At 39.2% G+C, this 12837-nt stretch overlaps 1 protein-coding gene across 1 annotated transcript in view; it reads left to right on the plus strand.

Moving 5' to 3' along the window:
- The window catches only part of AK9 (adenylate kinase 9), a 119342-nt gene that overhangs the window by 104461 nt on the left and 2044 nt on the right, over window positions 1–12837 (plus strand). Inside the window, exons 33-38 of the mRNA XM_027088811.1 lie at window positions 4295–4441; window positions 4543–4763; window positions 8841–9037; window positions 10107–10276; window positions 10511–10609; window positions 11592–11694. Of these exons, the coding sequence (XP_026944612.1) occupies window positions 4295–4441; window positions 4543–4763; window positions 8841–9037; window positions 10107–10276; window positions 10511–10609; window positions 11592–11694 (937 nt within the window). The remainder of the gene's footprint in view (window positions 1–4294; window positions 4442–4542; window positions 4764–8840; window positions 9038–10106; window positions 10277–10510; window positions 10610–11591; window positions 11695–12837) is intronic.

Consider the following 12837-nt stretch of genomic DNA (forward strand, 5'->3'; position numbering starts at 1 on the left):
AAAAAAAAAAAAAAAAAAAAAAAAAAAAAAAAAAAAAAAAATTATGCTATATATATGGAATCTAAAAAAAAAAAAAAAGAAAGTGGTCATGAAGAACCTAGGGGCAAGACGGGAATAAAGACACAGACCTACTAGAGCATGGACTTGAGGATACAGGGAGGCGGAAGGGTAAGCTGGGAGAAAGTGAGAGAGTGGCATGGACATATATACACTACCAAATATAAAATAGATAGCTAGTGGGAAGCAGCCGCATAACACAGAGAGATCAGCTTGGTGCTTTGTGACCACCTAGAGGGGTGGGATAGGGAGGGTGGGAGGGAGGGAGACGCAAGAGGGAAGAGATATGGGGATATATGTATATGTATAACTGATTCACTTTGTTATAAAGCAGAAACTAACACACCATTGTAAAGCAATTATACTCCAATAAAGATGTTAAAAAAAAAAAAAAAAAAGTGGGATACAAGATGGATGGGGAGTTACAGCAGGGATTATGGGGAAGGAACCCTTTTGGTAAACTATTATAATAATTCAAAAAAGAGGTCATAAGATTGTTGTCAAACGTATAATTTCCAACATCGTAAGACCATATAATTCTCATACAGATTCACAAAGTTTCACTGAACTTATTAGTAAGGAAAATGGCAGGATACAAAGCCAGTCTATCTTGCTGCTTCATTATACTAAAACATGCTAACACATGGTGACGACACTTAACACTGTATTATATATTTGAAAGTGGCTAAGGGAATAGATCTTAAAAGTTCTCATTACAAGAAAAAAATTGTAACTATATGTGGTGATAATGTTACCTAGACTTATTATGGTAATCATTTTGCAATATATGCATTCATTAAATCATTATGTTGTAAGTACACCTAAAATAGTATAATGTTATATGTCAGTTATATCTCAATAAAAAATGCGGAGTTTCTGAAAAAATAAAACATGCTAACAAATGCATGTAGAGTCAGTGAAAGAAAAAAAGAACTCGAATGAGATTGCTAAATTACAACAACAGCAAAAGTGATTTATTTTCCTCAAGGGCCAGACATCATAATCTTTGGATTATCTTCTTTACTGGGCTAAAACTATTGCATTACTACTGGGAAAAATAAACGTGCACCTTCTTTGTTTTCTACAAGCTAATATTTATGTTTACAAAGTTGTAAAATGTTCTCATGGATACCACTAAACATCAACTCAAGGAAAGATTCATTCTTAAGATAGATGACTTTTGGGTGAGTTTGTCAGACAACGCCATCGCTTACTCATGAAAATCATGCCATTATCTTTTTGCCTTACTTCCAACTTCTGGATAACGTTTTCTTAATATTTGAGACTCGAGTCAAAAATAGAGTGGAAAACGTATATTTAGAGACCTTGCAAAGAAAGCCTTACAAGACAAATACTGAGGAGCACCTCCTCCAATATCATGTCATAATTTCATCTTATCCTGATGTAATTTGTTTGCAAAGTCTTCTAAGAGGATATATTTTTAATAAACTGCATTTGTATTACTGTATTCAATAATATCTGAGCAGCTACTGTGTATATAAAGTTACATGATACTTTCCTTCAAGGACTTTATCGTATTGCTAAGGTTTGAGAGTGCTAAAGGTTTAACACATGAAATAATAAAAGCAATAGAAATATCAAAAAAAAAAAAAAACCCAACAATGGTGGGCTTCCCTGGTGGTGCAGTGGCAAAAAAACAAACAACCCAATCCAAAAGTGGGCAGAAGACCTAAATAGACATTTCTCCAAAGAAGATATACAGATTGCCAACAAACACATGAAAGGATGCTCAACATCACTAATCATTAGAGAAATGCAAATGAAAACTACAATGAGGTATCACCTCACACCAGTCAGAATGGCCATCATTAATAAATGTACAAACAATAAATGCTGGAGAGGGTGTGGAGAAAAGGGAACCCTCTTGCACTGTCGGTGGGAATGTGAATTGGTACAGCCACTATGGAGAACAGTATGGAGGTTCCTTAAAAAACTACAAATAGAACTACCATATGACCCAGCAATCCCACTACTGAGCATATACCCTGAGAAAACCATAATTCAAAAAGAGTCATGTACCAAAATGTTCATTGCAGCTCTATTTACAATAGCCAGGAGATGGAAACAACCTAAGTTTCCATCATCAGATGAATGGATAAAGAAGATGTGGCACATATATACAACGGAATATTACTCAGCCATAAAAAGAAATGAAATTGAGCTATTTGTAATGAGGTGGATGGACCTAGAGTCTGTCATACAGACTGAAGTAAGTCAGAAAGAAAGAGACAAATACCGTATGCTAACACATATATATGGAATTTAAGAAAAAAAAAATGTCATGAAGAACCTAGGGGTAAAACAGGAATAAAGACACAGACCTACTAGAGAATGGACTTGAGGATATGGGGAGGGGGAAGGGTAAGCTGTGACAAAGCGAGAGAGAGGCATGGACATATATACACTACCAAACGTAAGGTAGATAGCTAGTGGGAAGCAGCCGCATAGCACAGGGAGATCAGCTCGGTGCTTTGTGACCGCCAGGAGGGGAGGGATAGGGAGGGTGGGAGGGAGGGAGACGCAAGAGGGAAGAGATATGGGAACATATGTATATATATATATAACTGATTCATTTTGTTGTAAAGCAGAAACTAACACACCATTGTAAAGCAATTATACTCCAATAAAGACGTTAAAAAAAAAAAAAGAATCCGCCTGCCAATGCAGGGGACACGGGTTCAAGCCCTGGTCTGGGAAGATCCCACATGCTGCGCAGCAACTGAGCCCATGAGCCACAACTACTGAGCCTGTGCTCTAGAGCCCGCGAGCCACAACTACTGAAGCCCGCACACCTAGAGCCCACGCTCCGCAACAAGAGAAGCCACCGCAGTGAGAAGCCCACGCACCACAACGAAGAGTAGCCCCTGCTCTCAGCAACTAGAGAAAACCCGTGTGCAGCAGCGAAGACCCAATGCAGCCAAAAATAAATAATTTTTTTAAAAAAACAACCAACAATGGCAGCTCAATACATCCTCAAGTTGGCTTGCGGGCTATGTTAATTTATAATCCTCTCTGCCATGGAACTTAGAACTAGTTAGTGCCTAGAGACTTAGCTGGAGAGCACTGAGGGAGGACTAACCAGCCCTTCCTGGTGACGTCAGCCAGCAAGCCCAGCTCAGGCACCTCAGAGTCGGTTTCCTGACTTTGGAATTTGCAGACAGCCTTTAGTCCTCTTCTCAGTTTGCTAGTGGCACTCATTACCTCAGACGGTTGGACTAACAAATTCTCCATCATTTCTGCTCAGAGGCCTGATGGGTCCTGATGGAATGGTTCTCTCCCAGATACCATAGGGGTCTCTCACCAACTCCCCATGTTCCCTTCCACACCCAGCCTCCTCACAGAATTTTACTACAAAAGAAAGCTTAGAACACAGTGTTTTCCGTATTTGCTTAATCTCTTACTAAAATGCTATTAACTGTGCCAGGACCTTTTTTCTTTTAATTTTAAAACATTTTAATGTACTTCTTAAAATCTTGATTACAAGACACCTTGTCTTACTGCCACTGACCTTTCAGTACAAAAATTGTACACTATCTGTTTGCTATAAAACTACAACATTAAGATCAGGGTTGGATAATTCTTCCCTTGCTGGCCATTCTTTTATAAGGAATGTCCATTAGTCTATTACTAATTGCTTTACAAACTTGATCTACAATCTTTAAGATAACTCTAAGGGTTAAATATCATTATTTTGCTATTTTTACTGAAAACTGAGGCTCAGAGAGGTCAGACCAGGTTTCAAATCTAAGTCTGTGTGCCTCTGAAGCCTATACTCTTTCCACTGTTTCATGCTAGAATAGTAGCACCAATTAAGTAATACAATGTTCAAGGTATAATATGTATTATCTCTCGAAGTCCGCTAAAACCTAGCTCTATGATGCTAAGTGTATGAATCAGAGCTGTGTCTGTATGTATGCAGCCCTCCTTCTGGCTCTTGGGCTGACTGAGGTTAAAAATATAGAGATAAAGGGAGTTCCCCGATGGCCTAGTGGTTAGGATTCCGGGCTTTCACTGCTGGGGCCCGGGTTCAATCCTCAAGCCACACAGCCAAAAAAAAAAAAATAGAGAGACAAAGAGGGCAAGGTGACAAGATTAATCAAGTTACATAGGAACAGTACGGGGCTAATCTTAAAGATAGACTGTTTCCGGAAGACAGAAAGGAAGGTCTGAGAGAAAAGACATCTGGAATTTTTATTTTCACGTTTCTCCTTATTAGTGTTGTCATTGATGGATACCCTGTATCTAAATATCAAGTGAGTCTCTTGGAAGCCAGGTCAGTCATCCCGATGGTCATCTTTGAGTTGGATGTGCCTTCCAAAGAGATTTTCAAAAGATTGCTCCTGGAAAAAGAAAAGGAACCAAGGTAATGTATGTGATGAAAACAATGATAAAGGAATAAACTTTACTCAACCAGAAAAAGCAGGTTTTTAACAGCTTTTTCCATTTCTTCTGTTTCTCTATTAGTTTGCCTTATCCATTGCATAACAGCTCACAGATTATAGCTGTCAAGAACTCAAAGTACCGCAAAAATATTGATGAGATTAGGCAATATTATCAAGAACAACATCAGAACTGGTATGTGATTGATGGCTTTCGCAGCAAATGGTGGGTATGGAATGAAGTCATTAAGAAGGTTAAAATGGTGAATAAACACATACAGATATACCTGGGAAGAATAAAAGCAGGTAAGAAAACGTGTAACTCTGAAAACACAATAAAATGTGAATTTGAAGTCTATGCATGCCTAACTCATGTTACCATAATTCATTCAATGTGAACATTTGTTCCCATGACCTTAATCAGTATTTTAAATACATAGTATTTTCCAATTATGTGGGCATGTATATTTGTTCTAATAAATGACTGCCTCTACTCAAGCTATCAGCTTAGCTCTCCAGCTAAGTCTCTAGGCGCTAACTAGTTCTAAGTTCAATGGCAGGGAGGATTATCAATTAACATAGCCCGCAAGCCAACTAGAGGATGTATGGGGCAGCTATCATTTATTCAATGTCTATGTGAACCTATCACCTAAAAACAAGACATGGTTTCTCACTAGAAGAGTTTATGGTGTTTGGAAAGCCATGTAAGAAGCTAGTTTCAAGAATGGTAGTGATACGAGGGCAGGGGTCTGTGGAGTGACACTTGGCAAAATTTTGTTTAGGAATCTAGAATTAGTTATTTTTTACTATTTACTATGAAATTATAGTAGTATGTAAATGTTGATTCTATTAAAAATTTAATTTGAACATAGAATGTTTTTAATCTATATTTGGAATCCATGAAAGAAAATGTTTGATTATATATTCCTAGAAGTTTCTTGATTTTTCTCCCCAAATACACAAAATAGAAGGGAAGTTATCTATATCTCGTATCTCTAAAAAGAGTGATGATGCCAAAGAATTTGTCTGGAGGGGTTTCACAGACATCTGGCTAACGACTTTGTTTAACTTTGGAAAATACGGGGAAGGTATAAGGAGGTATGAGGGAGCAACATGACGCAGAGAATCTTATACGAGGAAAAATGCAGTGAGGAGTCTGATAATAATGGCTTCATTGAATCTTGATTTGCTTCATTATTTGGGCATCACCAGCATCTCTGGTTCCTGTTTGTCTGCAGACTGGGAATTTGTTTTCACCTGAGGATCACAAGGGATGAAGATAAGAGTGCAAGGGAAGAGAGAACTGAGTTTTAGAAACCTACTCCCAATAAGTTTTGGATAGCATCACACTAGTAGAACATTCCACAGCAGGCTTTGAAAGCAAAACTTGTGCCTCATTCATCTTTCTGTTACCCTACTTCACCTTTCCTGCCTCAGATTGGGTTGCCTGAAAACAGACTCATGATGAAAAGTTGTGTGCAGAAGCTTTATCAGGAAGTACTCTCAGGAGTTGAGTTGCCAGATTAAGCAAATAAAAATACAGGATGCCCAGTTAAATTTAAATTCAGATAAATGACAAGTAATTTTTTAGTCTAATTATTTACCAAATGTATGGGACATATTTATACTAAAAACTGTTCGTTGTTTATCTGAAATGCAAACTTAAGTGGGCATCCTGTATTTTATGTCAACTCTAATTAGGAGATACACCTGTGGGGAAGTGAGGCTAGTAGAACCGAGCAGAGGGAGAAACTAACCTGCAGTGTGGTGGAAACAGAAGCCTCCCTGGATGCTATAGGGAAGCACTAGAGCTAGGATGGACCTTCAAAATTTCCCACACTGAGGGGAGAGACCAGGCTTTATATCCTCCCATTGGCTTGTCATTGACCAAAGGTCACTCCAGGAGGGGGTGTAACCTGTAACAGAGGGGCCATTCCCAGTGCAGCTGTGATCCGTTAGCACAGATATTTCCAGCAGCTGGGGGGTGGGTGCATCAGCCCTGAAGAGAGGGGTGCGGATGGGGCACCACAGTATCCACTACGTTATTCCAGATATACTTGCCTCTGCCTTGAGTAGTTTAATCTAATTGAAGCTGCCCTCTTGCTTTCCTGCTTTAGCATCTACCTGATAATCTATACCTGATTGTTTGAATTTAGTTTTGATTTTTTTTTTTATATTCTCCACTTGCTTTGTATGTTATTCAAATAACCGTCCCCTGTCAGGGGGCCAGTTTATTCTCACTAATGAGATGGAGCAAGGTCAGGGCTAGAAAACTAAAGAGATTCCTCCTCATTCTGCCACATTCCAGAAAAGGATATATAGACATTGCCACATGTCATCAAGACTATCCCAAGAATCAGAAAAAGAGATACTTGAGTGTCTTTTAGGACTTAAAGTGATTTGAGTCTAAATTACCCTGTCACTAAACCTGTCAGGATTGGTGAGGTCAGCACATCTGAGCTAAAGAGCAACATACAAGTGTAAAACTGTATAGTACCATATAGTATAATATTATAGCACTATATAATACTATATACTTAAACAACACTATTATTATACCATAGTACTGTGCGTTATAATACTTTAGAATAATATTACACCAATGTAGTATTATAGTGTAATATTCTTTTTAGGAAAGGACGGTTGGGGCTTCTTAGCCTTTTCGTTTGTATCATAAACAATGGATGGAATAGTGGATTTGTTTGTCTATTGCTTCATAACAAATTATTCCGAAACTTAGCAGCTTAAAACAACACACACACACAGTCACTCACAGTTTCTGTGGGGCAGGAATCCAGGCACAGCTTAACTGGGTCCTCTGCTTCAGGGTCTCTCACAAGGCTACAGTCAAGGTGTGGGCCAGGATTAAGATCTCACCTGAGGGCCCTAATGGGAAAGAATCCACTATCATACCCATTCATATATTGTTGACAAGATTTCGTTCCTTGAAGGCTGTTGGACTGAGGGCCTCAGTTTCTTGCCAGCTGTTTGGCCGGGGGCCACCTTCAGTTCCTTGCCATATGGACCTTTCCAACATGGCAGCTTGCTATACCAAGTGAACAAGATAAGGCAAGAAAGAATGCCAACAGGACAGAAACCATAGTCTCATGTACCTGTTTTAGTTTCCCAAGGCTTCTGTAGCAAATTACCACACACTGGGTGACTTAAACAACAGAAATGTATTCTCTCACAGTTCTGGAGGCCAGAGGCCCCAAATCAAGGCATTGGCAGGGCTGTCCTCACTCTGAAGGCTCAAGGGGAGTATCTGTTTCATTTCTTTCTCTTAGCTTCCAGTGTTGCCAGCGATCCTCTGCATTCTTTGGCTTATAGACACATCACTCCAATCCTAAGGATTACTTTTATGTTTACACTGTCACATAACAAATTAATCCATGATTTATTCTTCATAATTTTAGTGTTAGTGTAAGACCTTCCTTGGCATAATAAAAAAAAATGAAACTTTTCACTGGTGAAAAGGACCATTAACAAAATATATTGGGATCAAAATTTACTCATTATAATTAAGATGTATAAAAAAGTAATTTTATTTTCTGTAACATCTCATATTGTTTTGGAGTCCCCATTCTAGTGGAATACTAGAGAGAAAACTCTTAAACTTGTCCATTGAATGCACTTGGGGGCTTTTTTTTTTTTTAAATAGAGTTGTTAGGGTAAACCTAGTTACTTTTGGGAAAATGTTTCTTCCCCTGTCTTGGGAGCCGTCAGGGCACAGGGAGAGGTTTGTGTCAGTAACATCATGTCAACAAACTGTTTTCACTTCCTGAAATCTATCCCATAGAAAAAATTTAAATATGTAGCAAATTGATGTGTGTGTGTAAGTGGCTATGTATATATACATGTACATATATGTGTGTGTATATACATATATATTGTTTATAACATATAGTTTATAATAGCTAAGAATTAAAAACAACCAAAACATTTATCAACAGATAATTGGTTGAGTAAACTATATGTACATTTATACAGTGGAATACTGTGCATAAATTAAAAGGAATTAGGTAAATCATATAAACTGATATGGAAAGGTGTCAAAGGCCATGACTAACTGATAAAAGCAAGTTGCAGAATAATGTTTACAGTATAGTGGCACAAGCATCTTATATGCAAAAAATATATATATGTGTATATGCAAATGTATAAAAAAATCTGAAAAAGATACAAACTCAACAGTGATTACCTCTCAGAAGGGATGTTGGATTGAGAGGATGGAGGTGTGAAGAGAAATTTTTACTTTTTACTCTGTGGAATTTTACAATGTGTACTCCTTTGTATAGTACTAGCATAATTGAAATTATTTTCATTTTGAAAATGATTGTGTTTTCTCTGAAAAAAAGATAATAGTTAATCTGTTCATAACAGGAAAAGCCGCCTGCATTGACAAGTTATGTATCTCACCTGAAGAACTGATTTCTCGCCTGGGCGAATTTGGACAGTTCTGCCCTGTCAGCCTGGCAGAATCACATGAATTAGTTGATTGCTCTTTAACTGATTCCTTGGAATTTGCAGCAGAGTTCAGAGGGCACTATTATAAAATGAGTTCTCAGGAGAAGTTGAATGTAAGTTTGTTCCTAACTCCAAATATTTACCAGGGAAAGAAAATACCGGTCTCAGAATTCACCAAACAGGAAGGGGTGGGCACAGCTGGGAACACCCAGGAATTGGGGACCAGGAGACCCAATTTTGGAAACTGTGACCCTGGATTCAATGAGGCACCTCAGAGTCCAGTCCTAAGACTGCATCCCAAGACATATTTTGGCACAAAGCAGAAGTTCAGTGATGGACCCTCCACCTGGGTCAGCTTAACAGGTAGGGAGACCCAAGGGTGAGCCCGCCCGTGAAGGGGATGCTGAGCATCTGGGTGGGGATTCCGTTCAAAGGGTGCAGAAGGGAAGTCAGAGTCAGTAGAAATGAAGTAAGACCGACGTATGTCTCCTGTGCTTTCAACTTTTTTCTATCACTTTAATTTCCTGTGTACCATATATTGCTATTTAATGCAACAGAATACAGACTTGTTCTGATATTATAATGACCATAATTTGGTGATATAAAAAGGTTGTAGTTGAAAACTAATCAGGTGCCTCTGAACATTTTATTTTCCTCTGAAGAATTTGAACTTTTTATCACTTTAAGAAAAAGACATTTATTTCTTCCTGCTTATTTAAATGATAATCACAGAATTTTAAAACTGGAAGTGACATTAGAGGTCATGTACCTGGTCTGCTCCCTTCATTTTAGAGTGATAACTGAAGCTGGAGAAGCTAATTCACCTGCCAAAGGGCACCCACCTAGTTAGTTATACTGTAGGACAGGAAGACTATGCACTCCAGTGCCTGGGACATAGTAAGAGCTCAGCAAATGTTTTCTGTATAAGTAGATGAGTGAGTGAGTGAGTGAGTGAGTGAGTGAAAGTAGGAGAGACCTTACATGAAATCAGTTGCAAGTATTACTATAAGGCACTTGCAGTCAGGGAAGGAGCTATAGTAGTGCAGAAAGCAGCTCTCAGATGGTTTGAAGGACGAACATTGCTACTGAAAATGGGGACAGTAGCAAGAGAGCCTCAGTGGATTCTCATTGGCATAGTATTCCTGTCTCAAGCGGTCATGTTGCTGTAATCTTTTCTTATAGAGATTTTTGGAGAATCCCGAATTATACGTGCCTCCATTAGCACCTCATCCTCTCCCGTCTGCCGACATGATGCCCAAAAGGCTGACACTGTCGGAGCTGAAGAGCCGGTTCCCTAAGTGTGCCGAGCTCCAGGGCTACTGTCCAGTGACCTATCAGGATGGCAAACAAAGGCAAGTCCTTGCCCTCGTGCAAGTACAGGATGACAGCTCTACTCGGAATAAGTGGTCCATATAACAGTCTTAACATTTTGATCAAAAGGTCACTATTGCTTAACTGGAAAATGTTCTATTTCTTCCTTGAGTGGCAAAGATAGAAAAATAAAATATTTTGACACTTTATTTATACAGTACTGCATATTAATTATACAATACATAGTTGTTTTTGTTTGTTCCTTTGTCTTTCAGATACGAAGCCCTAGTACCTGGTAGCATTCACTATGCTTTAGAATATCGTGATCGTATATATATCTGTGAGAGTAGAGAAAAACTTGAGAAATTTTTGAGGTGAGACCATTCACTAAGTCACAAACATTTACTGAATATCTATGTTAACTGCATCATGCTGGGATAGATACATATGTGAGTGCACACACACACACACACACACACGTGCATATATACATACACATAGCTGAAGGGGCAGCAGTTACTTACCTACTGCCACACATTTCTGTTTTTCACAAGAAGCTGGAAACCAAATTTCTTCTTACATTTATCTGATGTTTAAACTTTTGTGACTGGTTCTGTTTCTTAAAAATTACAATGTGGATCAAATCACATCTGCAGATAGAATTTGTGCAGTAGTTTGTGACCTCTAGTGAAGATCAATGTTTGAAGAAATTTAACAGTAAAAAGAGAAAAGACATTAATTGCTGGAAAGGATATAGGACTGAAGGAGTGAAGGAGTGAAAAAAGGATTTTCTTTTTTCTTCAATGGGAAAGGTACGAGCATGTTAAAATGCAGGTGCCTGGGAAGGATCCAATAAAGAAGGAAATACCAAAGGTGGGAGAGAGAGAAATTGCTATTTAAGATTTCTGGAGAGAGGGTGGAACAGGGATGCAAAGAATGTGTGGAGACTGATCTTAGCTGGGAGGTAAGCTCCAGTGTGGAGAAAGGAGCCTATGTGTGGCTCTGCTTGTGGTGAGCAGTTGAGGAAGTTTCATTCTGATGCTTCTTCTTGGATAGCCTGGCCCCCATGTGGGGGTTACTGGGAGGGTTAGAAATGTGAGGGCAATAAAGGAAGCTTTATATAGTTGCTGTGAAAAATAAGAACACTGAGGAGAGCTGAGCAGGGCTAGGGACCCAGGCAAAGCTGGCCGTCATGAATTTCTAGGAGCCCCAGTCTTCCCACTTGTATCATTTTCTCCACCGGAGAAAAACAGGCAATGAACATTATCTTTCAGCTGTCTCTTGTGTGTCCACCTTCCTGTGTACACACAATGAGCGCATCTGTGGGCATCTGTCTAATGGATTTTGTGTTCTTAGGTCACCACTGAAATACTGGGATCAGAAGCTTCCTTACAAACTTCCCCCGTTAAAGGAACCGATGTATCTCACTAGTCTGCCTTTGCCTGGATATCTCGAACAGGTTCACTTACATGAGTTTCTATGCATAGATTTTAGAAGACTACAGCAATCTCTTCTTTAACAATAATTTTAATTTTGGTAACAATGAAATTCAAGGCAGAGTTTCCTGATGTTAAGCTGCAAATCCACTTTTTTTGTGTGTGTGGTACGCGGGCCTCTCACTGTTGTGGCCTCTCCCAGTGCGGAGCACAGGCTCCGGATGCGCAGGCTCAGCGGCCATGGCTCACGGGCCCAGCTGCTCCGCGGCATGTGGGATCTTCCCGGACTGGGGCACGAACCCCTGTCCCCTGCATCGGCAGGTGGACTCTCAACCACTGCGCCACCAGGGAAGCCCTGCAAATCCACTTTCAACCTATTTTGGTTTTGAGTGGTTGTGAAAATAAAATGTGAGAAAAGCCCCTGTTTCCATAGCTAATTCCCAAATACCTGCACTACAGTGAAAAAAGAGTAAGATAATTATTTACATCTGACTTGTAGTTTGTTTCTTATTTTGAATTTCAGTGTTTGTAAAACTTTTTCTTAATCTGAAATGTGTAAATTCAGTCTCTAAGAGGTTTTTTTCCCCTGCTCAAAAGAGTTGAGTTGAGGTGTCACCACAACTGAACCACCAAACACATACTTTGCTCAAAATCTGGATGAAGCTATCTACTCAATCACATCTTATTTCTCTAGATATACCTCTTTCTGAATATAGTCAAATTTATCAGTAGCCAAACACTATTTTAAAGGGTTTTAAAAAATTTTTTTCTATAAAACAGTTGCCTACGGCACAATTTCATACCTTTCTTACAAATTCCTAATCCTAACTTTGCTTTTTTTCAGCTGCCCTAGATGGTTAGCTTTCAATCTAGTTTAATATCAAAAGGCAAGATGACACTCACCCAGAGAAGGGTGTTCTCTTCTTTTCCTGCTTGGGGCTCCAGAATCTCGACTGCAGTGATAACTGTGGTCTCTGGAATTCCTGGTCAGGTGGCCCAGGGTCCTGAGGGTGGGAGGCAAGCTGGCCAGTTCTGAGCAATGGAAGCAGAGATGGGCCAAGACAACTCAAAGCCCAGTGTCCCCTCCTTTCTTTTTTAACTTTTTGTTATGGAAAATGCCAAACATATAGAAATAGAACTGTGTAATGAAATCCACGTATCCATCA

The sequence above is a fragment of the Aethalodelphis obliquidens genome, unplaced genomic scaffold, assembly GCF_003676395.1.
Source record: "Aethalodelphis obliquidens isolate GAN/ISIS:26980383/991018 unplaced genomic scaffold, ASM367639v1 scaffold3, whole genome shotgun sequence".
Taxonomy (NCBI): Eukaryota; Metazoa; Chordata; class Mammalia; order Artiodactyla; family Delphinidae; genus Aethalodelphis; species Aethalodelphis obliquidens.